General features: G+C 47.7%; 1 protein-coding gene across 2 annotated transcripts; it reads right to left on the bottom strand.

The window, feature by feature from the left end:
• Window positions 1–1,728: 1,728 nt before the first annotated feature.
• SINHCAF (SIN3-HDAC complex associated factor) lies at window positions 1,729–20,769 on the bottom strand. 2 transcript variants are annotated; one of them, XM_038155071.1, is made up of 6 exons: window positions 20,624–20,769; window positions 9,498–9,645; window positions 7,750–7,849; window positions 6,644–6,770; window positions 5,159–5,309; window positions 1,729–4,284 (listed from the first exon to the last, which is right to left on the bottom strand). In XM_038155071.1, the coding sequence occupies exons 2-6, from the start codon at window positions 9,623–9,625 to the stop codon at window positions 4,122–4,124; spliced, it is 669 nt and encodes a 222-aa protein (XP_038010999.1). In that variant the 5' UTR covers window positions 9,626–9,645; window positions 20,624–20,769; the 3' UTR covers window positions 1,729–4,121. The 2 variants fall into 2 exon arrangements, with proteins under 2 accessions (XP_038010999.1, XP_038010998.1); XM_038155070.1 differs by lacking the exon at window positions 20,624–20,769 and adding an exon at window positions 19,630–19,707.
• Between the last annotated feature and the right edge of the window lie 886 nt (window positions 20,770–21,655).

Raw genomic sequence — 21,655 nt, 5'->3', positions numbered from 1 at the left:
ACTTGCAAGACCAGGTCTGCAGAATACATGTCAGACTGCTCTTAACCCTGATCTGGACAACCTAAAAAATTACATTAGGTGATACAAGAACCATTTAGTTTCTTGTTTCTTGTAAATGACAATTCATTGAGATTTTTTTTCTTAAATTATATTCACATGAAGTTTTTATTTGACTTCAGAAGAGCTGTAACTTTTTGGTCACTGGGACTGGATGGGACCCAGTCATCTGCTCAGAAGGCATGCCTCAGGTTCAGTGTTGTAGAAGTCACAGAGACTTCAAAACTGTACAAACCAGAATACAATTACTCTTCATGCAGCACCACACAAAAGCAAACAGAATTTGCCTTTGCATGCTTCAGTAGCAGCCCTGGATGCCCAGCTCAGGCTTTGGAAATCATGGTCCACTGGTGACCTCCAACAAAATATCTTCTTGTCCCATGCCGTGTTTTTCTCATCTTTCAATACAATCCTCTGTACAGCACCTTTATAGTGCATGCACTGTGAAGTATTTTAGCAATGTCACACTTGTCATTGTGATAGCTGACCCAGGTGAAACACAGGAGGGCTTTACCCTCACTATTTTGTTTCCCATTGCTCTGAAGATGCCTCCCCAATGTTCCCAGAGGAGCTTCCTCCTCCACAGCTGTAACCTGTTGGGTTTTCTGCCCCACAAAGCCCTCTATCCATCAGCAGAGATGTCCTCAGCACCCAGAGGTTACCCTGATGGTAGCTGCAGTCACTGGTGTGCAGCAGCAGTCTAAGGGAGAGTGAGAAAAGGAACTAATTGTTTGAAACAGGGCAGAAAGTTGCAAATAATGGGTTACACAGTAGGTGATCTGCTTTAAACCACCTTTTGGTGCATCTGCTTCTCTTCAGTGACTTTACACAGACTTTACATTTTAGGCGAACTGAATTATGCCCCAGGTATGTTTAGGCATCTACAGCAGATAATGCAAGTATGTCAAAACCAGATGCTATTGTCCTACCATCTGGCAGCCTATGCAGAGCTTTCTGAAATGATTTCTACATGTATCTCTGAATATCATCATGCTCAATTTGTAAGAAAATAGCAAGCACATCAGCAGGAATAAATCAGCATCTCCACCAAAGTCCAAAATAGCCTCTTGCAACAAGCCATTGTGCTTAAGGTTGCAATGTTTTCCCCATTATCTTTTAAACTCAGTTACTCACTGACAGCTCCTACCAGAGACCTTGCTCCCACCAGTCTGCTGGAGCTCATCCAGCTGCCTGTGCCTGCCGTGGGAAGGGACACACCAGGCTCCAGCTTCAACCGAGGAGCACAAGCCTCTTCCACAACTGCTCTGGATTTGGAAAGGGATGTTTCCAAATGCTGTCAGCACCAACCCTTCAATGCTGTTACTTCAGCTGGCCTTTGATGAATGCTGGTGAGCTAGACAGAGAGCAAGGCCCCTGGGAACACGGAATGCCAGCACCACCCACTGCCAGCAAAGGAATGCCTGACACACAAGCAGTGCCAGGGGAAAGCTCTGTGATTCTGCCCTGAGACAACTGTCTGTCATAACAAACACCACCTCCTTCCCTTGCTCTGCTCTTCTTTCCAAATTAAATAGGAAGGAAATTACCTCACACCCCCCTCAAAAAAAGGCTTGGTCTTGTTCAAATAGAAACATGGGTTGCCTGGGCCAGCTCCAACACTAAATCTAATTAACAGAAGAACAGAGCTGAAATAAACACATGAGAAGTTGCTTATTTTCTAAATAAGACTAAATTTATTCATTACCCTAGTAAAAACAAAGTTTGGATTACAAGTGTCTGTATAAAAGTACAAAACAGGTTCCATAGATTTCTAATACATTAATACAAAGTGCATGACTACTCATTTTGCATTACTACCAGGAATGGAAGAGGTGGGAGGGAGTAGGGGAAGCAGTTGGTTGAAATCTAGCAATAAATAAATAAATACAGAAGAGATGATCTGTATCAGAGCACATCCTACCACCAACACTGCAGCCTTCTTAGGTGTACAGAATTATTGATGCTGAAAACACAAATTCACATGAAATAGGTGTCTGCAAACACAGTGAGGACTCTTGCCCAAGCCCTTATTAGACATGACCGACTTAGTTATGCCTTTATACAATCAAGTATCCATTGTATCTATGGCTGGACTCAATGGGCTTAGGTCTTTTCCAACCTGAATGATTCTATTTGGTTGAGAATAAAAGCAAGGTAAGCAGCTTTGTCCTCCCTTAAGAGCCTCAGAGTTTAGAAAAAGCAAATTGAGTCCAAGGAAAGCTCTAAGCTGTAAGGCTGTGATAAGTCAAAGCCCTGTTTCCCCTGATTTTCTTTCTCTCCAGAGACTGGTTGACCCAACAGGAGAGGAAAAAAGAAAGAAAAAAAAAAAAAAAGCTTTGAGGGTAGAGGCTCCTCTTAAAACCTGCATATCTTTCCCTATCTATATTTTCATTTGCTAAGTATTCCCATTTCAGGAACTGAGACTACAGGGAAATCCAGTCCTAAACCCTACCCACCACAGTATTATGCCAATGACTCTCACAAAAAAGGAAAGCTTAGAATCATAGAATATGCTGAGTTGAGGGATCCACCAGGACCAACTCCAACTCCTGGCCCCACACAGGACACCACAAGAATCACACCATGTAGCAATTCATTGTACGATACCCCAAAAGAGTAATAGTAAAAAAAAAAATCCTCCCTCCCCCTAAAACCAGAAAAAAACCAACCAAACAAAAAGCGGAATTCCCAACTCACACAAGTAAAACCTTCATAAAAGGAACGTGAAGCAACTGGGAGCTAAAACTGCAGCACAATCTTCCAGGAAGCTGCTTCCACCCTAGAGGCAAAGCAGAGTTTGGAGGAGTGTCACAACGATTTGCACATGAGCTTGTCTGGGAATCTATGTATAAAGTATTATCTTTTGATCACATATGCAAACAGAGCTGCTGCCTTGATTCAGCACAGCACCATTCTTAGCAGAACTTTTCAGATTCAGTATTCACAAAAGTGTTGACCTGGCAGTTGCTTAAACAAACAAACGAAAAAAAAAAAAACCAAAACCCAACAAAACCCAAACACAGAGAAGCACTGCAGGGGAAGGGTTTCAAAACAGTTATTGTGAATCCAAACCCCAGGCTGCAACCAGATTATGTCCCTGGACCAGAGCCTGATTTGCTTAGCAAGGGGTTTGGTTCTTTGTCAGGTCCAAAGCCAGGAGGAGTCTTGTTTGTGGTCCTATTTCAGCTGCACTGGGCCTACAGAGAGCAGTTACTCAGTTTTGGCTGCCATCTACACCTGACTTGGGCATCAAGGGGTTTCTTGGTCCATCTCTAACCAACAGGGGTTATTACACCAAGCCCAGGGTGCCTGCTGCTGGTTTAAAAAAAGTAACCTCCCCTTTTGCTATGTTCAGTTCTTAGGAAAATCTTAATCCTTAGCTAAGGTGGAGAGCTCTCCCACCCCTTCTCAAGAGCACTTTTATGCTGGAGGCCTTCTCAGATAGCTACCACTTGAAGTAGAGATGTCTGCAGATTACCAGTCTGTGTCACATGGGAGGGATGAAATATTTGTCTTTGTTATGTCAGTAGTATAGGGTGAAATCGCCACACCTTTAAAAATAGATATTTATATAACTAGAGAGGGGACTTATAACATTTCTATGTATTAGTTCATCTTCTTGACTCATACATGTCTAAAAATGAAATATTTTCTTGGGAATTCATGAAGTTTGCCAACCAACTTATAAAGAAAGAAAAAAAAAAACCCCAAAAGCCTTACAACCACTGCTTCTTTCATACAGAAACATGAACTACATATACTTTAATATACAAACCCCACCCTCATATTCACTTGGGGAGTGAGTGTGGGGGAAAATTAGACAACCTTGCAGCAGCATTCAGCTTTGCCAAGTGTTCCATAGCATCTTAAATATTATGTACAGTCTTTCTGAAAGGATACAAACTGGCTTCAGAGTTTGTGGAATCGTAGCAGTAAAACCCAAAACAGTTCTAGGGAATAGTCTTTTGGCAGCATAGCAGGTGTCCAAAGTGAAGAGTCACTTTTCTAGTATTTTTCCAGAGAATAAGAGGATCTGTATAACCTTCTGCAGCTATCCAAGGAAGTCACCACTCCTCTTGGGTGGAGATTGCTGGAGATTGGGGTCCTTCTTGTTCTGGCTTTTCAGTGGCAGACTTTTTATTGCTACAACAAGGTTTGAAGAGATGAGTGTCTATGAGGACTTCTCCAAAACGCCCTTTGTAAATAATTCCACAGCAGACCTTTTGCCTGTAAGAAACAGCAGGGAGACAGATACTTTGTCTGTTTAGAATATACAGAATTCACAAACATGCAAAAAGCAAGTCTGACCCCAGACACTACTTTATTGAGCCTCCAACTCAGAGGACACAAAAAGACTGCTCACAAACAGCAAACAAGTCTGTGTCTAAATCCACAACAGGTCTTGGGGGGGAAGAGGAACCAACAAAAAAAAAAAAAAAGAGAAAAAACCCAAACATGTCTATACAAAAACCAAGTCTCCAACTTTGCTTCCCAGAGAAGCTTCAGACACAATCATCTGGTCTGAACTAACCTTGGCTACAATGCACTTGCAAATATTATTTGAGAGGAGGCAGCAAAGTCACAACAATTTCAATTGAGCAATTAGCTAAACAAGGGATTACTGTGTCACAACATGCAATAAAAGATAACAAGCTCGTCAGCTCCCAGAAAACCTTGTGGTTTTCCTCCCACTCCAGATTTTTTTTTTTTTTCCAAATGACTACCCTCACAGGTCAACCAAATCAAATGCTGTGTTTTGCTGGCAAGCTGGGAGCACTCTTGTATGTAGCAACACATCATATCTACAGGGCATAGTTTTAAGAAGAGATAATGACAGACAGGAATATAATCTGCTATTCCCAAAACCAGCAAAAATATTTCCCAGCAACTGTTTTAATGTTTAGGGAACTGAAGGGAGATAGGGGAAATTGTCTTAAACACAAGGCATTTCTTTCCAAGCATGAACAGGCAGGTGTTGTATATCGCCCTGTGACTTAAATTACATCCTCATACCAGACCAGGATGAAGAAGCAGAATCAAGCAGCATGTATGCAAAGTGAACTTGCTGCCTGCACAGAGCGCAGGTTCTGCTGCTTTTTACCTTTTCCAGTAGGTGAGATCTAGGAAGGAGAACACCGGTGTTCTGCTGGCCCCGGCGCTCAGCTCTGTGTCAGAGCCATCGTCCGACTGGTTACTGTAACAGGGTGACTGAGCCGGGGAGGCACTTGAAGTTGTGCTGTGGGCATCAGAATCTGCAGGGCAAGGAAGAAATGCAAGGATCAGGACATGCATCCAACGACTTACCCTCCTCCTGATTTGTGGATCGGGAGCAGAGGCACAGATGGGCTTTAATTAACAAGAAAAACCTAACAACAGCAGCCCATTTATTTAACTTGCTCCTACTTGTTTCAGTATAGAGAATGTCAGGATTTGTGAAAGAGCCTTCAGAAGTGGAAGGAGTCCTTGTACATGAGAGATTGGAAAGAGGTTCAGGACCAGGCTTCAGTTTCTGGCTCTCAAACCTAGCCATGCTCTGAAATCACTGGGAGATCCCTCAAGACAGTGAAGATCCATGCTCCAGACTTTCTCTTACTGTACCTTTTCTTTCAGGTAAAGTGCTGCAAAGCTCTTCCCAATAGTGCATTTTTTATATATATAATATAATGAGAATATATAATATATATATATTCTCATTATGTGTTAGGTAGTATTGAGCTTTTGCTGGAACTGCAGACCCAGTGCAGACACACACCTTAACAGTGTCTGCTCTCCCACCTTTCAGCTGCCATCTCTGGCAGCTACAGTGACAAAATTAGATTAACTGCAGTGCCTTGAATGAGGAGACCAAAGCTCATTGGGCCAGGGCCTTTACTGATTCTTTGGAGACTTCTCCTTCTGACTAGGCAGGATAATTGAAAGAGAGAGAGACCGAGTCAGCAACAGTGAAGAAGCTGGAAGGTTTGCTTTAGAAGAAAAGCCCTAAGTACTGACACACATTTAGAGCATAACTGGCAGATGGTTTTGTTGGAAAGCTATGAATCCAAATCTCTTTGGAGAGTCCTTGTACTACTGGAAAGAAATCACTGAGACTGGCAGAGGAAGGTATAAGGAATCATGGTAGGAATTTATGGGGTGGGGGTAAATCTATGTTTAAAAGTACATATGGAAGAAAATTACTGCAATGTTTTTTGGAAAAAGAGAGTTGAAAATAGCCATAGCACATTACTGAAAGCAGGGAGAAGCCTCTTCCAGATTCAGATTCAATGAGATCTTTGTCCACGATGTTCTTTCTACGGATAGGTCTTTTAAGTGTGGGACATAAGCTACAACTGCCTGCACTTTCAAGCCAGACTCCTCATGCCTCCTTGCCACTTCCCCACCTCTGTCTTGCAGCCCACCCTGCACACAAGCTCTTCCTTCTCATTCCACACCCTCCCAAAACTCTCAGAGGATAAGAGGCTGTGAAAACAGGGAGAGCCCAAATGTGGGAGCGCACAACCAAATCTAGGCAGTGATTCAGCTTGGCCAGTTAACAGTGTTAGGGGAGGCTGAAGTTTATTGCCAGAATCTCTTTGGATCCACTTACTGTGCCGCTTGAATTCCTTTTGCAGTTTGCTGATTTGATTGCTCTTTATTCTGCTTCCAGAGAGAGTTTTCATTTTCTTTGGTTTCAACGTTGTTTTAAGGCTGGGTCCAGCCCTGGCATCTACCACCTAGGACAGAGAAAAAGCATGCCTGAATACTTGTGCATCATGCCCAGGTATTGCCCCAGTCAAGACACAGGTACTGACTTAGAGAAGGAGTTCCAAACCCCCTCAGTTAATCCAAGGCAGCTCTGTGCACTGACACTCTCATGTTTCATTTAAATCTGGCTAATCTCAGCCTCTGCAAGAGACTGTGTCTGCAGGAAAACACAGAAAACTAGTTTAAAAAGCACATTGGTTCAACTTTTGTCAACTTCCCATTTTTAACACATTCAGTTTAGAACAGAGTAACTGTTTAAGCTAATGCAGGTCCAGTTAAGAGTGTCTGCCAAGCATTTGCCCTGTGGTTTTTGGGGGGTTTTTTAGTCATAAATTCAACTTTTGAGTAAAGCTAGTAGTAGTAATAACCATAGTTATGGCTCCCCATTACTATCAAGGCATCCTGGATAAAGATCATTATATACACAAGGAATCCTGATCATCCTCCCAGCCTTAGGCCTGAATTGAATTAGCTATATCAAAACAGAATATATGAGTGAAAATAGCTGCAAGATTATTAGTCATGGTAATTATCTGATTAAATGAGATTGATTAATGTGTTGCTTGAGCAAGTCATTCTGTTTGGGAAAAAAAAAACCAACCAATTTTGGATAAAGGCCAAATTTGAATTTTTTTTTGTTGTTTTTTGGTTTTTTCTTTGTTTTTTTTTTTTTTAATGTCATAAGAGACTTTTGGACAAAGTCATGAGCTTTTGAAAACAAGGAATTACAAGGCAAGTTGGTCTGTGACTGCATCTCAGGCTTGCATAATCACCATTTGCACATAAGCAAGTAGGAGCCACACAGCAGTAAATACTGCAGGAAGGATTTAGAGATGCTGAGGGTGGGAAGGGAAAGTGTGGGTGAAAGAGCAAACCCCAAACCTCTGCCAGCACCTCCCCTTTCTAGAAAGAGTTAGTTTTGGGGCAGAAGAGAAATAAATTACTAACGTGATTCCAGTTTTTTTTGGATCCTGCTGGTAATTTTTTCCATCTTTTCACCAAAAGAACACAGGCATTGCAAATATCTCCTGAGCGAGCCTCATGGAGCCTGGTAAAAACAGAAAGAAAGATCACTCAACAACAGTTAAAAGCACACCCCCACTTGGTAACAGCAAGAAATATAAAAATTGATGAATAAGAAGGGTTCTGAAATTCTGTTTTTCTGACATTACAGTTCACCTGGGATGCTCAAAAAGTGTCATTTAAAGACCAGGTCTCACTTTCAGAAAGCACTCTTCCACACAGAAGTAAAAAGGTGTCACAATCTGCCTCCAGAGGGGCACTGAAAACAACAGTCCCATCACCTGCAGGTTTTGGAATCTTTTCCCCCAAAACCAAGACACAATTGCAATGGACTGGTTAGTTTGGAGCAGGAGGAATAATCATGTTATTCAAACGTACACTTGGGAACAAACATCAAAAGCTTACTCAGGTCTTAAACTTTCCCACAGAGCTTCAAGGATGAGTAACAAACATCACCTAACACACTCCCACACGAGCACAGGATAAGATTTCAGAAACAGCAGTCACTGGAATGACAGCAATACTTGCTCCCTCTAACAAGCTTTCCTCAGGAATAATCTCTACTGCTAATCCATGCTAAAAGAAATATAACAGGGAAACACTACAGAATTTTTCAGCTAATTAAATAGGAAGACTTTGGATTATTTCTAGATGAATAAGACAGGCTCAGAAAACCATTATTTGCCCAGTGGTCAGTCTGCATTTTTACCTTGGCAAACATATTTCAGATAGCACAACAATGGTCCTGGTAAACTGCAAACTGCTTTACTGCAGTTAAAAACAACAACCAAAAAAAAAGCAATGGATCTGCACACAGCCTTTGACTGCCAAGGACAGTAGTGAAGAAATATGATATGGAAAACTGCCAGCACCAGACTTGTGTACAAAAATCCAAGGTAAATACAAAGCACTCTAAAGTTCACTATAAGAAAAGAGTGTTTCTAGAAAAAGTGGGGAAAATGTGTGAATTTTATACAAAATTTCAAAGCTCTTCAGAAGTACTCCAAAAAATTCAAAGATCCCAGTAACTGGTACAAGAAATCTCTAGTATTTATAGTTTTATTTACCAATGCTTTTAAGTAACATAACATAACTGGAAAGCTAATCACTTTCCAAGAGAATGGTTTTCCAATGAGAAGTTCAAATAACACATTGCTTTGTCCTATTTGAACAAAGACACCAATATTTGTAACAGGGTGCTCTGCATAAACCCTGCTGAAACTGCTTAATATTCACTCATCGAGTTTCATCTAACATTCTTGAATTTTAAGAGCCACAGAAAGGATGTGCAGAGTTCATTATTTTATGTAGGTGTTTACACCTCTATGGAACCAGCAAAAAATGCAGAGTCAGAGAGAAGTCTAAAATCCCTGCACGTGCTGTGAGGTGGGAGACAGGAGCCTGATCTTTTGCTGTTATGAATTACCAGCTCTCCCTGGGCAGTGACAACTGACTGAAAATCAAATAGTACCATACACAGCAGGAGAGATCCAGCCCCTCACAGATCCATCCTGGTCTGCCCAGGGATGCTGTGAGGAAGCTGAAGGCAGCCTTCTCCCACCACTCCCCTCTGCTAACCTAACCTTACAGGCTCTCAGAGCAAGAAGCACAGTACATCAGGTTTGCAGCTCAGAGATCAATGCCAAAACTGCTGACCAAGGTGGGAATCTTACCCAAAACAATTCTGGAAATCCTTTTCATAACGTTTGCTGTCAGTGAAACGAGAACTGGAAGACTTAGCTCTGCAAATACAGCAGCCCTCTATACTCCGGTACATCTTCGGTTTGTGAAAGCCAAACATCTTTTCCTCCCAGCTGTACCCTGTGAAAACAAACAGAAACTGGTGTTAATTATCACTGTTAGATAATGAAAGAAAAAAAAGATCTATGCTGGATTAGGGCATAGTTTTTTATCCCACGTTGCCTCAGAAGAACAGATGCACCTAGAATGCAGTTGTTAAAAAAATTATATAGTTAACAGCTGGAATATTAAGCAATACCCAGCAGGACCCATAACAAGCTCATTTACTGCAGAAATCTACTCCAAGGGCACATCTACAGGCAGCACAACCCAGACGTGTGAATGCAGCCACCCTGGCCAATGGAAGCCCTGTGCATGTGGCAGAACAGCCTGCAGGACGGGCCGTGTGTCCAAGCCCACGGATAAGGAGTTGGCAGCTGAACTCTGGGTCACTGAACTCCTTCATCACCACCAGCGGTGCTGGTTGGAAACACCCCTGGCAAACTTTGCTGAGAGTGAGTAGGAGTCATTTTAAATGAGCTGCAGTCATACCCCCGGGCTGTAGAGCAGACATACCTGAAAAGCTGCTCTAAAAACAGCAGGGTGGAGTCCCACCCAGCCCTCAATGGCCCTGTCTGCACTGCAGGACCCGGGAGCACTGCTCTGTTCTCAGGGCCTGGGTGAGCACCCCAGCTCCATGTCAGCACATGCTCTGGTCTCAGCCTCCTGCCTTCCCCACCCTGCTTTCCATGGGAAGGAAACCAGCTAGGAAAGAAAGGGCCAGGGAGCAGGACCCTGGGGCACATTTCAGCATGCGCGTACCACACACGCCCGGCCAAAAGGATGCAACTCCAGTCACAGGGAAGTTGGCGCTTTGTAACCACCAGCTCTGCTCTTTTTGGCGCCAGGCAAGAGAGCCGAGAATGCCCTCCTGCTCCTGTTCTTTTCAGCACACCAAGGCTGGGATTTGCTATCAGAGCAGGTATCATACAGTGGAGCCATCTTCCAGGCAGAAACTTCTCAAGTTAGTCACCGCAGTCACCATGACCCTGCACCAAACCAGTTCTCCCCTTCGCTGGTCGTTCCCCAGAGCAGACCCCTGTCAGGCACGGCACGAGATGCTGCCAGGGCAAACAGGGCTCCCACAGCGCTTCAAAAACCCAAACCAACCACTGAGCAAAGCTGCTGCTCTCCTGGCACCGGGCCTGGACACACAGCAAGTCCTCACAGGCCACACAGCACCAGCCTCATAATGCAGGCAGGGACTGTTCCAAGACGTTCTCTGGTGAACAGACCCTGGTGCAAGGTTTGCCTCCACCACCTGCCGCAAGGAGCCAGCAGCCATGTCTGCTGCTCACCACGCACCAAGGCCCAGAGAGGGGACAGGCTGCAGGAAGCTCCAGGAGAATAGGTTCCCACTGCTTTAAAAAATTAAAATTGGACGGAGCCATGCAAATAACACAACATTTCCCTCTCTTTCCTTAACAAAGGCCAAGCTGCTGAATTCATTAAGAATCTAACAAAAAAAAAACCTACTGAACGACACACAGCAGCTCAGGAAGGACTTTCAGGAGAGGAGCAACTGTAGTGAGGGGGAACTCTCAGTGACTTCTCAGTCCCAGGTACTACCAAATCCCAGTAACCCAACTCAGGTTACTGGTTAGCGTTTGTGGCACAGGCATCTGTCCCCAAATCTCCCACCTTCAGAAAGGTAAGGGCTGGAATCCTTTTACCCTCCAGTGGTACAGAGAAAAATCATCTCAAATATTGCATCTACACTGCCAGGACTTGCCACATCATTATGGCAATAAAATATTTTGAAAGACAGGTTCAGGTGAGGTCAGAAACATGCTTCCACAAAATGATCATACCCAGCATCAGGCTCACCTGACTGACAGGGGGATGGCGTGCAACAGGAAAAGATCCCGCACAATTCTGTGGGACCACAGCAAAAGCTGGGGAACACCCAAGCCCAGGCACAGTCCTATGCAGGGGTGAAAACACATCCCCCCCACCCCAGGGGGGAAGATCAAGAGTACAGGAGCACAGCAAAATAAACATGCAGTTTCCCAGACTCCTGAGAACAAGAGAAAAGTAAAAATCGTATCCAATATTGTTGGCTAATACTCTGATGCAAAATCCATCAAGGAACCTGTTTCCAGCTGAAAGCGTGCATGTTTGCATTTCAGTCTAGCATATACGAGACCACTTGGGGCTCACTGAGGTTGTGGCTCTTTGCAATTCCTACTGCACCAACATTTTGGAAGACTCAACTCTCCATAAAGCTTGTCTTGACTTGCAGAGCCTGTTGATGGCAAGGCACTTAAGCTGAACGCCAAGGAGATCCTCCAGGCCTAGGAGAGAGATGGAGAGGATAAGTCCTTCCTTCCCTCCTGTCCCAGGTCATGCTGTCTTCCACAGGCTTGAAGTGCTGAATTCCTTTCTTCACATTTACAGCACAAGGAGCTCACCTAGGGCTACGTTCTCCCGAGGCTAATTTGTGCAAATATCCAGCAAAGTCACCCCAAAAGGTGTCAGGCTTTTTAGGAGATTCACTGCTCCCTGTATTAGTACAGCATTGGCCTGAAGGCCAGGAGTAGATCTACTAAGTAAAAGAAGGTATCCATGCAGTGACCTGCTGAATGGACTCATGGAGGGATGGCTAGTCTCAGAACTACTCTCAGCCTCTGCTGGATGTGCAGCACATGAATGCACAGCCAAATCAGGTAAATATTCCTGGCTTGTCAAGAAAATAAACAACAGAGTATCTAGGCAAACACTTTGAGTGTTTAGTTTCTTAGCACCTGATGTGCTTCTTCAGGAGATACTCTTGAGGACATTGCTCAACAAGCCTCTGGAGATCCAACAGCGTGCTCACCTGGGAATTTTCAACTTCCAAACAGCAATTTTAGATGTTGTTTGACTACTCCAATGTTAAATCTGTGGTCTGGTACTTTTCTTTAGAAAGTCGAAGATTAATTGCAGACACAAAGTTCACCCGTGCTGCCAAACTTAAGCGGCAAGAAAATCTCGACTGCTATGTGGCAAGAAACAACTATCAACAATGCAGTTTACTTTCTAACCAAGTTTCTTCTAGGAATCCAGAGAGTGATAAGATGATCTCTGTCACCAGCTGGTATTTACACCACAGTAGAATAAGATGCATGTTTTACAATCAATGTTCTGGCAAAGACTGGAAAACACATATATTCTGAAAATATTTTGGCTTGCATCATTGCTGCCATTCTCACAGGAGCAGCCTTTCAACACCATCCTTCAATAGAAGGGAAACTAGTGCCATCTGTTTCCCACTTGATGAATGGTCAGCAATGGTATTACCGCACATCATGCCTGAATGGGGAAGAGCTAGTAGCAAAACCACAAGTTAAACAGATTTCTCTGACAACTGTATCCAAGTGCAGTTATAAATGGAAGGCGTCAGTCCAGTTACACATTTAATCCTAAACACTTGCCATTTGACCATTATACACGAAAATATTCTGTCAGCTGGAGAGCTTAATAGCTAATATGGACTTAGAAGTAAATATGACTGTGCCATTTAAAAGGTTTAACTTGAAAGCTTTGCAATTTAGATCTCGAATTAGAACCAGAGAGTGAGGATGCCAGCTGCCCCAACACCTGAATCTTAGCTGTGGAACTTTAACCATGCAAAATTTGGGACAGATAAAAAAGATGGCAAGTAGAAACGAAGTAACTTGCCTAGAAGTTAAAACGCATTACACAACATAATTATGCCAAATCTAAGCATGCTATTTAACTTTGTTATTATTTGCCAAGTTTAAGCATGTTATTAAAATATATCAGCAGTTGCAGAGAAGTGAAAGGGACCGATCTCCAAAAAAGAATCAGGAATCTTGGCAGAGTGTTGTTATCTATCATTCTGCAGAAATGAAGATTTATCTGCACTAGTGGGAAAGCAGTATTTCCCCAAGCCAGGGGAAAAGTGATCCTCTTCCCTCCCTGGTGTCCCTCTCCACAGCTTCTCCTTGCAGAAGTTGCTATTCCCTCAAGATCTGCTTTAGCAACCTGAATGGACTCAGAAAAGTCTCCAGGAAAGGGCTCTCACCATTCTTCTGCCCTCTCAGTTTTGAAAAAGCAGCATCAAAAATAGAAACTTGTCTTGCAAAAGAGAACAGTAAAGTCAGGAAGAGAAAAGTAGTGGGAAATAAAAAAAGGAAAAAAATCCCCACACCCTGCTTATTACCTTTGTGAAAGGCTGGTACAAAGAAGCATGTGTGTAAAAATGGTTTCATGTTTTTGTTACCTGTCAGGACTAGAATTTGGTGCTTAATTTTCTTTGCAAAATTTAATTTGATGATCTAAATTAAAAGGAGGCATTGCTTCAGATGCTCATTAAGTTTTCAAGTTAGGGAAGAACCTCTGAACTCTTTCAGATCTTAAAGTAAGCTGAGCCACTTTCATTTGCTTTTCCAGATTCCTTCTGCATTCTTTCTGATCACCCAAGAAGAATGAAAACCTTTTATAATAGAAAGGATGGAATTCCTAGAAGACAGGCATGTCTCCCTTTGTAACACAATTACCAGGCCAGTGGGAACGAACATGCTCACCTGCTTCTGGCAAAGCTGAAAGAGAAACATTCCCTGCAGTTACAGGAGAGCAGAGGCATGCCAGTCCAAATACCTAGTATCCTCCTCTCTTCCCATCTCCCCTCTCTGACCTGGGATCATTCACCCTTTGTGCAACCCAGAACTGCCAGTACCTTTGTCAGAGAGGAGAACAACGATTTGATTTCCCTTTCTGTGTACACAACAGCTTTGGCACAGCCTCCCTGAAGCTGGGCTAAGAAAAATACCATCTACCCTACATATGTTGATGCAGCCGGTTCCTGTCAGTAAAAAACCTACAATTGTCATCCCTGCAGCATTTCATTGGAGCTAAGAAACACAGCCAAAATTACACTTTTTTTTTTTCTTTTAAAGGGAACCAAACAGATGCCTTAATATAGAAAGAACATAGGTGCTCTGCCTTTTGCATCTTCAAGAGCATACACCCAGGCACATGCACACACATGAAAAATGCTTCCAGAGCTGTCTACGGCGCCAGAAGCAGAGTCGCCCAGCTCACAATAAATTCTTGAGCCTGTCCCTCAGCTGAAATAAACTGCAATACCTCTACTGCAAATCTACTGCAAGACAGAGAACTGTACATCAACAGAGGAACTGATCTGTATCAGAGACTCAACATAAACATACCTCCCCTGAGTTCACAGGCTGCTGCAAAAAATCCTTGGAAGAGAAGTTAAGATTGGATCCCTCAAAAAAAAGAATATTTAAACATGCACAGAGCCAGAATGCTCCAAGGATGGTAAGAGACCAATCTAATTGGAGTCATCTGGAATTGCAACTTCAGTATCTGCAAAAATATTTTTTACAGTCATCTCTCCCCTACAGTTTAAAACAGAGTTACTAATAACCAACAACCATAACCTTAGAACTGTGCATACTGTACACTCTTCTCGTCCCCTATATCCTCAGATTTTCCTTGCACTTTTCTTCCTCTCTCCACCCGAAACAACTTTACTTGGAAGAAAGCTGTATTTACCAGGAACATCTGAATGTCAGAGAATGCTTTCACTTGATGAGTTCAGGAAAACCAGAAAAGGTCAAAACCACATCTTCAGGAATCTTCCCTCTGACAAAATAAGTAACTCACCCTTTTGCTGGTAGATGTCCACAGCTACTGGTGTGTGCTCAGTGCTGAAGTGAAAACTCAGCACAGCCGGTGCACCTAGCAGCAGCTACTAAGCACGTATCAAAAACCAAATGGGACACTTCTTTCCCACGTTTGAATCTCCATGGCATCCTAGCTGGGTCACAAGCTGCTCCTATAGTCACATTTGCAGAAGCATCAAGTCATAAAGAAGCGCTCTCACCTGTTGGATCTTCCCTGGGAAGGAAGCTCCTAACTCATTTAGACTAGAGAACTGAAAGGCTAAGCCACGTGGGTGTTCCTCTGAACTGCCATGTGGTTCGTGCTCCAGAAGGGATAGGCCAAAGCATGAAAACAATAATCAGCAAGATTTGCATAAGGGGAAAAAAAAATTCCAAACCTGTCCCACCTGCAGACATTCCATCTTGAAAGATGACTTCCCCCTGCCTGAAACTCCGATTGCATAACTAACACCACGCTCAGCCCGAGCACGAGCCCAAGCCCAGCAAGGAAAACTGGGATGTTCTCAAACATGTGCTGGAGCTCAGTCTGAGATGCTTATCTGAGTGCAGTCACCACTCTGTTATGATGCTGTCTGCGAGCACCTGCTACTGAAAAAGCATCACAGCCACTTCAGATCATGAGACACTGAACAGTTTTGGGTTGTGTTTTTTGGCTAGGTTCTTTGATGTTGTTTTTAAAGAGGATAACATACCTGGATGGGGACTTAAGCAGAAGGAGCAGTAATTATTTGGCAGAACAACTGAAGTCACTTCATTAAAAAGGATACTTTTCCATGTACTTAAGCAGTATTACTGGTCATTTCACTTGGACTTTGGACGGAGCACATGCTACAGAAATGCAAAGGCTTGAGTTGTGAAATGGAGCCCTGCCTGGGCAATTTTCAAGTCCCAGCTCACTGGCTTCTTCTTTGTGTTAAAAAGCAAGTGCTACAGGGGGTGCAAGAACGAAGCTGACTGTCAGGTAGGACCCTGTGGATGTCGTTCATGTCATTATGAGAGAGGTACAAGAAATGAGGTGTTAAGAATCAATGCAAAGCAGAGTTAGCTGACGCAGAGAGAGCTGTTCGGCATGAGTGAGACAACAAACCGTCACAGTTTTAACTTTATTTTTAGCCTCTGTGAATTTATCAGCTTTTTTAACATCTTCTGCAAAGAAGTTACTGATATTTTCTTCTTAAAGGAAGACTGAATACATCGGCAATTAGCTTCTTTAAGAGAATGAAGCGAGGAGGAATTTTTCCCAGAGGCTCTGGCACTCAATCCCACCTACTTTCAGTGGCAGCTGGATGTTGCATGCCTGTGGGTGTGTTTGAAAATCCCGACTTGTTCCTTGCTGCCTTTCTACCAGGTACCACAGATCCCAAGAAACCTAGAGCTCACCCGTGTACCAAAGGAGCTGAGTGTCCCGCTGGTATCAGCGGAAAGGTTTCCAGTTCACTGTCTGTCCCTACGGTGCAGAGTTTGTGCAGTCTCTAATTTTAACTGTGTAAACTACGCCGTGGATCTGTCTGCCTGCAGGCTGGCGAGAAAGGGGTGCACACACCCTGCACACGGCTGCCAGGAGCAGTCTCAGCTTTGGAAGCGAGCACGCAGCAGTAAAGAAGTTTGCTGAGCAACCATCAGCCTCCCCGACTGCCTCGTCCAAAGAGCGAAGCACTCGTGCGCACGGCTGTCAGCCTGCCACCTTCCTAAGCGCCAAATTAAAACTCTAAAGTAAAAAAAGAGCATCACAGGCTGTGCTCAAGCACAACCACTGCTGCTGCAGTCGCGGGCTCAATGCAAGACGCTGGGCCTCCTCCTGCCGCTCCCCAGCCACGAGGGGACGGCGGCACGGCCCGGCCTCCAGCCCAGACACGTGTTCAGGGCACAGCAGCGGGCAGCATCCCGCATCGGCTGCCGGCACAGCCGCAGCGCCGGGGGGCAGCTCCCAAGTTTTTGCAATTTTAATGTTAATTGGATAATTCAGGTCCGAAGGACGGGCCGTCAGTCGGGGACAGGGCTCTTTGTAGGATGAACCGAGGTTGTTCCCGCCAGGAGAGCGCCGCTGGGGGGACTCCGAGCAGGCGGGATTCAGCCCTGTTCGCTGCGTGCGGGCACGGCCCGAGTAAACAACAGGTTTGGCAGGTCCCTTTAAATCCCTTCAGCTACACGCATCCGGACAGGGGGGTAGGAGAGGAGACGGCAACTTTTATCTCGCCAAAGTGAGAGCGCAACGGGGAGCGCTTTCCTGGCGCAAGACGGTGACTTCGAAACAAAACAAAAAAAACACCAAACCCTAAATAACAACGGTAAAAGCCGCCCAAAAAGGCAGAGCTCGGTCGCGCCGCTGCCGCCGGGCACCGCGTGTCCCCGGGCACGGCCCCGTTCCCCCGTTAGCGCCGGCGGCTGGAGCGGCGGCCGGAGCGGCGGCCGGAGCCGGGCGGGCGGCGGCGCCGGGAACAAAGACCCCCCCGGGGCACACGACCTACTTTCGCGGGCGGCCCCGCCGGTCAGGTGGAGCCGCGGGAGCGCACACGCGGGTGGCCACAGCCCCCCCTGCCCTGCGCGGTGCTGCCAAGCGCTCAACTCGCCGAAAGACGAGTAAAATAAAAAATTAATTAGTAGAGCGCAGGAAGGGGAAGGCGGCGCGCCAGGGAGGAAAGCCCCGAGCGCGGAGGTGGGCGCTGCGAAGCGGCCCCCGCGCTGCAAACGCCGCCCCACCACGCGGTCGCGGAGCAGCCGCCCCATCCGGCGCGGGGGGAGCGGCGGGAAGCGGGGATGGAGCCGCGGCCGCACCGCCGAGCACCCGGACCTCGCTCCGGCGCGGCGACGACCGTGCCCCGCCGCCCCCCGTCCTTCCCCCCCGCCCCGCGCCGGTTCCTCATGGCTCGGCCCTGACGTAATTCAAACATGGCAACAGTTTCACTTCAAAGGGCCGTCGCAGACCTCCCGGCAACGCGGGCACGCCGCGAGGGGCAACGCGGACCCCGGACCCGGGGCAGCGCCGGGGCCCGCCCGCCCCACTGCCGTGCGCGCAGCGCGGAGCCGGGCGGAGCGCGCCCGCAGCCAAAGTTTCACCGCCCCTCCAAACTCCTCCAAAACCAGCAGGCAGCCCCTAAAAAAACACCGTCCCGCGCACGACAAGTGTCACCCCACCGACACCCGCCGGCCCGGGGCCGAGCCCCCGCCGGGCGCGGAGGAGCGCTTTCCCCCGGCGCGCCGGGGAGCCGCGCCGCCCGCAGCACATGCGAGCCCTTTGTTTTCCCTGCAGCCGGGCGCTGCCTACGTGCCGCGCCGGGGGCACGCCGCTCGCCCCGCCGCCCTCCGGAGCCCCGAGTTAAAACTTGTTGGCGCCGGGCGCGGGCACACGCCGGCAGGAACGGGAGCCGCTGGCACCGAGCTGCGGAGCGGCAGGACGCCATCGCCGCCCGCCGCACCGGCCCCACGCCGCGCACCGGGTCGGGGGCAGGACGGGGAAGGCCCCACGCCGCGACCTGTGCGACCGACAGCACGTGTCCCGCCAAGCCCACGGCCGCACGTTTTGCTCCTCTGCAGCGTGCACGGACTCGGACTCCCCCGCAATTACTGACGATAACTGGAAACAATAAGAACTGCCCCGCTCTCCCCACGTGAAACACGGGGAGAAAGGGATGGCGGGCACCAGCGGGTTCCCCTCCCCTCCGCCACGCCGCTGGCACCAACTTGTGCGCGGCAGCTACAGGTGTGCGCTGCGGGGCGCGCCGGGGCCGCACCTGCGGCACCCGCTCCGCACCGGCGGGGCCACGCCACCCGCGTGGCGAGCCAGGGCAGCCGCGGCCCGGGAAAGGCGCCCTGCAGCCCGTCATCGCCAAGCAGCCCGGTTTTCCAAACCCGCTCGGCACCTCGGAACTGCTTTCGGAGTTAAATAATGGGGACCTGGCTACTCTTTCCTCCTAAAGACTTGGAGATTTAATCGTACTTTGGGATGGGGGGGCAGAAGTCAGAGTTGTAGGGATGGGTCCGCAACAATGCGGGAGGCGTTCCTCTCCGCTCGCGCATCCTTTAAAACTCGGCTAATCGAAGAAAAAAAACGGGCGAAACGCCGCTCGCAGAAGCCACGCGCGTGTCAAAGTGTTTCAAGGCGGCAAAGTCTTTTTGCCGCTGCAAAACTGCGGACGAGCGCCGGGGAGCAACTTGGAATGAACAGAAACTACCGGCTACTGGGGGAAAAAGAAAATAAATCCCAACACCACCGCAAAAAAAAAAAAAAAAAAAAAAAAAAAAGGAAACCCACCAAGAGCGAACAGCGCAAAACAACAGAACAGACCCCGAACAACAAGAAGCAAGCAGCTCACACGGAGCCCACCCGGGAGAGAGGGAAGGCATCACTCACCGCCGCTGCGCCCACCAACACCCGTGCGGTGCGCGGCGCTCCCGCCGCTGCGCGCGCTCCCCGCCTCCCCGCGCTCTGCCGCCGGCGCGCGAGCCCGCGGGCCCCCCCGAGCCCCGCCCCCCGCCCGCCCCTCGGCCGCTCTGCGCAGGCGCCGTTCCCACGGCTCCGTTCTCATCAATCGAGCCCGGCCGGCTGCGCGCGCCCCATTGTCCTTTTAAGGCAGAAAGGGCCGCGCGGGAAGCGCGCGAGGGGGCGGCGCCCGCCGTGACGGCGGAGGTGACTTCACGCACGCGGCGCGCGCGCGCCCCCGCCCCGCACCTGCCTCGCGCCGCCCCGCCCCGCCCGGCACCGGAACGCGAGCACAGCACCCGAATACAGCACCCCGAACAACACACAGCACCCCGAACACACAGCACCCCGAACACACAGCACCCCGAACACACAGCACCACGAACACTGCCCCCGAACAACACACAGCCCTGCAAACACAGCACCCCGAACACAGCACCCCAAACACACAGCACCCCGAACAACACACAGCACCCGAACAACACACAGCACCCGAATACAGCACCCCAAACACAGCACCCCAAACACTGCCCCCGAACAACACACAGCACCCCGAACAACACACAGCACCCCAAACACAGCACCCCGAACAACACACAGCACCCGAACAACACACAGCACCCCGAACACAGTCCCCGAACAACACACAGACCCCAAACACTGCCCTGCAAACACCACCCCCCGAACACAGCACCCCAAACACAGCGCCCCAAACAACACACAGCACCCCGAACAACACACAGCACCCCAAACAACACACAGCACCCGAACAACACACAGCACCCCGAACACAGCACCCCAAACACCGCACAGACCCCCAAACACCACCCCCCGAACACAGCCCACCGAACAACACAGCACCCTACAAACACAGCCCTCCAAACACCGCACAGCCCCGCAAACACCGCACAGCCCCGAACATCACCTCAAACATCACAGCCCCGCAACACAGCACTGCAAACATAGCTCCGGAACACAGTCCCGCAACAGGACCCTGCCACCCCCGGTGACACGCCGGTGGCACGCCGGTGGCACGCCGCCCCCCTCGCAGCGCGGCGCATCCCGGCCCGCCGAGCGGCGTTTGCGGCCATCGCTGCCTCTCCGCACCGAACCCGCGGGGGGAGCGGCGCTGGGAACAGGGAAAGGGTTTTTTTTTTTTCCGCTCCGGGTTAATTTTAATGTTCGTTTTCCAAAGCGCTTTAAAAGCCATCAGTGGTTTACGTAATTTTTCCTGCAGCGTCACAATGAGTGAATTGAAAAGTTGCGTCATCACAACCTTTGGGTTCACGCTCTTCTGTGCAATTTTGGAAGAGCTGCTTCACGAGGCGGCCGGCAGGTTATGTTGAAATAGATTTCCTTTGAAAACTGTGTCAGACGGATTAGCATGTGATATACAAGGTAACACCTAAGGAGTTATGACTTAGCACCATTACAGCCTGTGACTGCAATAAAGCTGCGAGCTGCTCCCTCCCGGGCTGGCACTCAAACCGAGCCCAAATATGGATTCCCTTCTTTTGAACTGCTTAAGAGTTGAAAAGTTTCCCACAGAATCAACTGCAGCTCAGGCACCACATGCAGGTGTTGTTGGACTCTCTAAAACACTGAAATAATGCCAATGAATATTTCTATAATATTGGGGTTTTTTTCATGACGGTGACCTTTGCAGACTAATCCTGATTTAGGCACAGAATTGACAACTCACCAAGAACTTTGCTGAAATTATCCTTTTGCTTCCATCAGCAGCTCTAGCTAAGATCTGGGAATTTTCAGAGAAGCGGGACACGCTACTTTTCCTTACCTTAGTTTGAGGATCTTACATCTTCTCTACTTGCTTGTAAATCCATGGTAATTCTACTCCATCTCCTTTCTCAGTGCTGCCAAACCAGTCAGTTTGGGCACAAAGCACAGGAGAACACCTCCCAAGGATCCCTCCAGGTTGTCACTTGAGTTTTGGGAG

This window comes from Motacilla alba, chromosome 1A (genome assembly GCF_015832195.1).
Source record: "Motacilla alba alba isolate MOTALB_02 chromosome 1A, Motacilla_alba_V1.0_pri, whole genome shotgun sequence".
NCBI classification, from domain to species: domain Eukaryota; kingdom Metazoa; phylum Chordata; class Aves; order Passeriformes; family Motacillidae; genus Motacilla; species Motacilla alba.
Note: the sequence above shows the minus strand (reverse complement) of the source record. Positions and strands in the feature narration are given on the sequence as shown.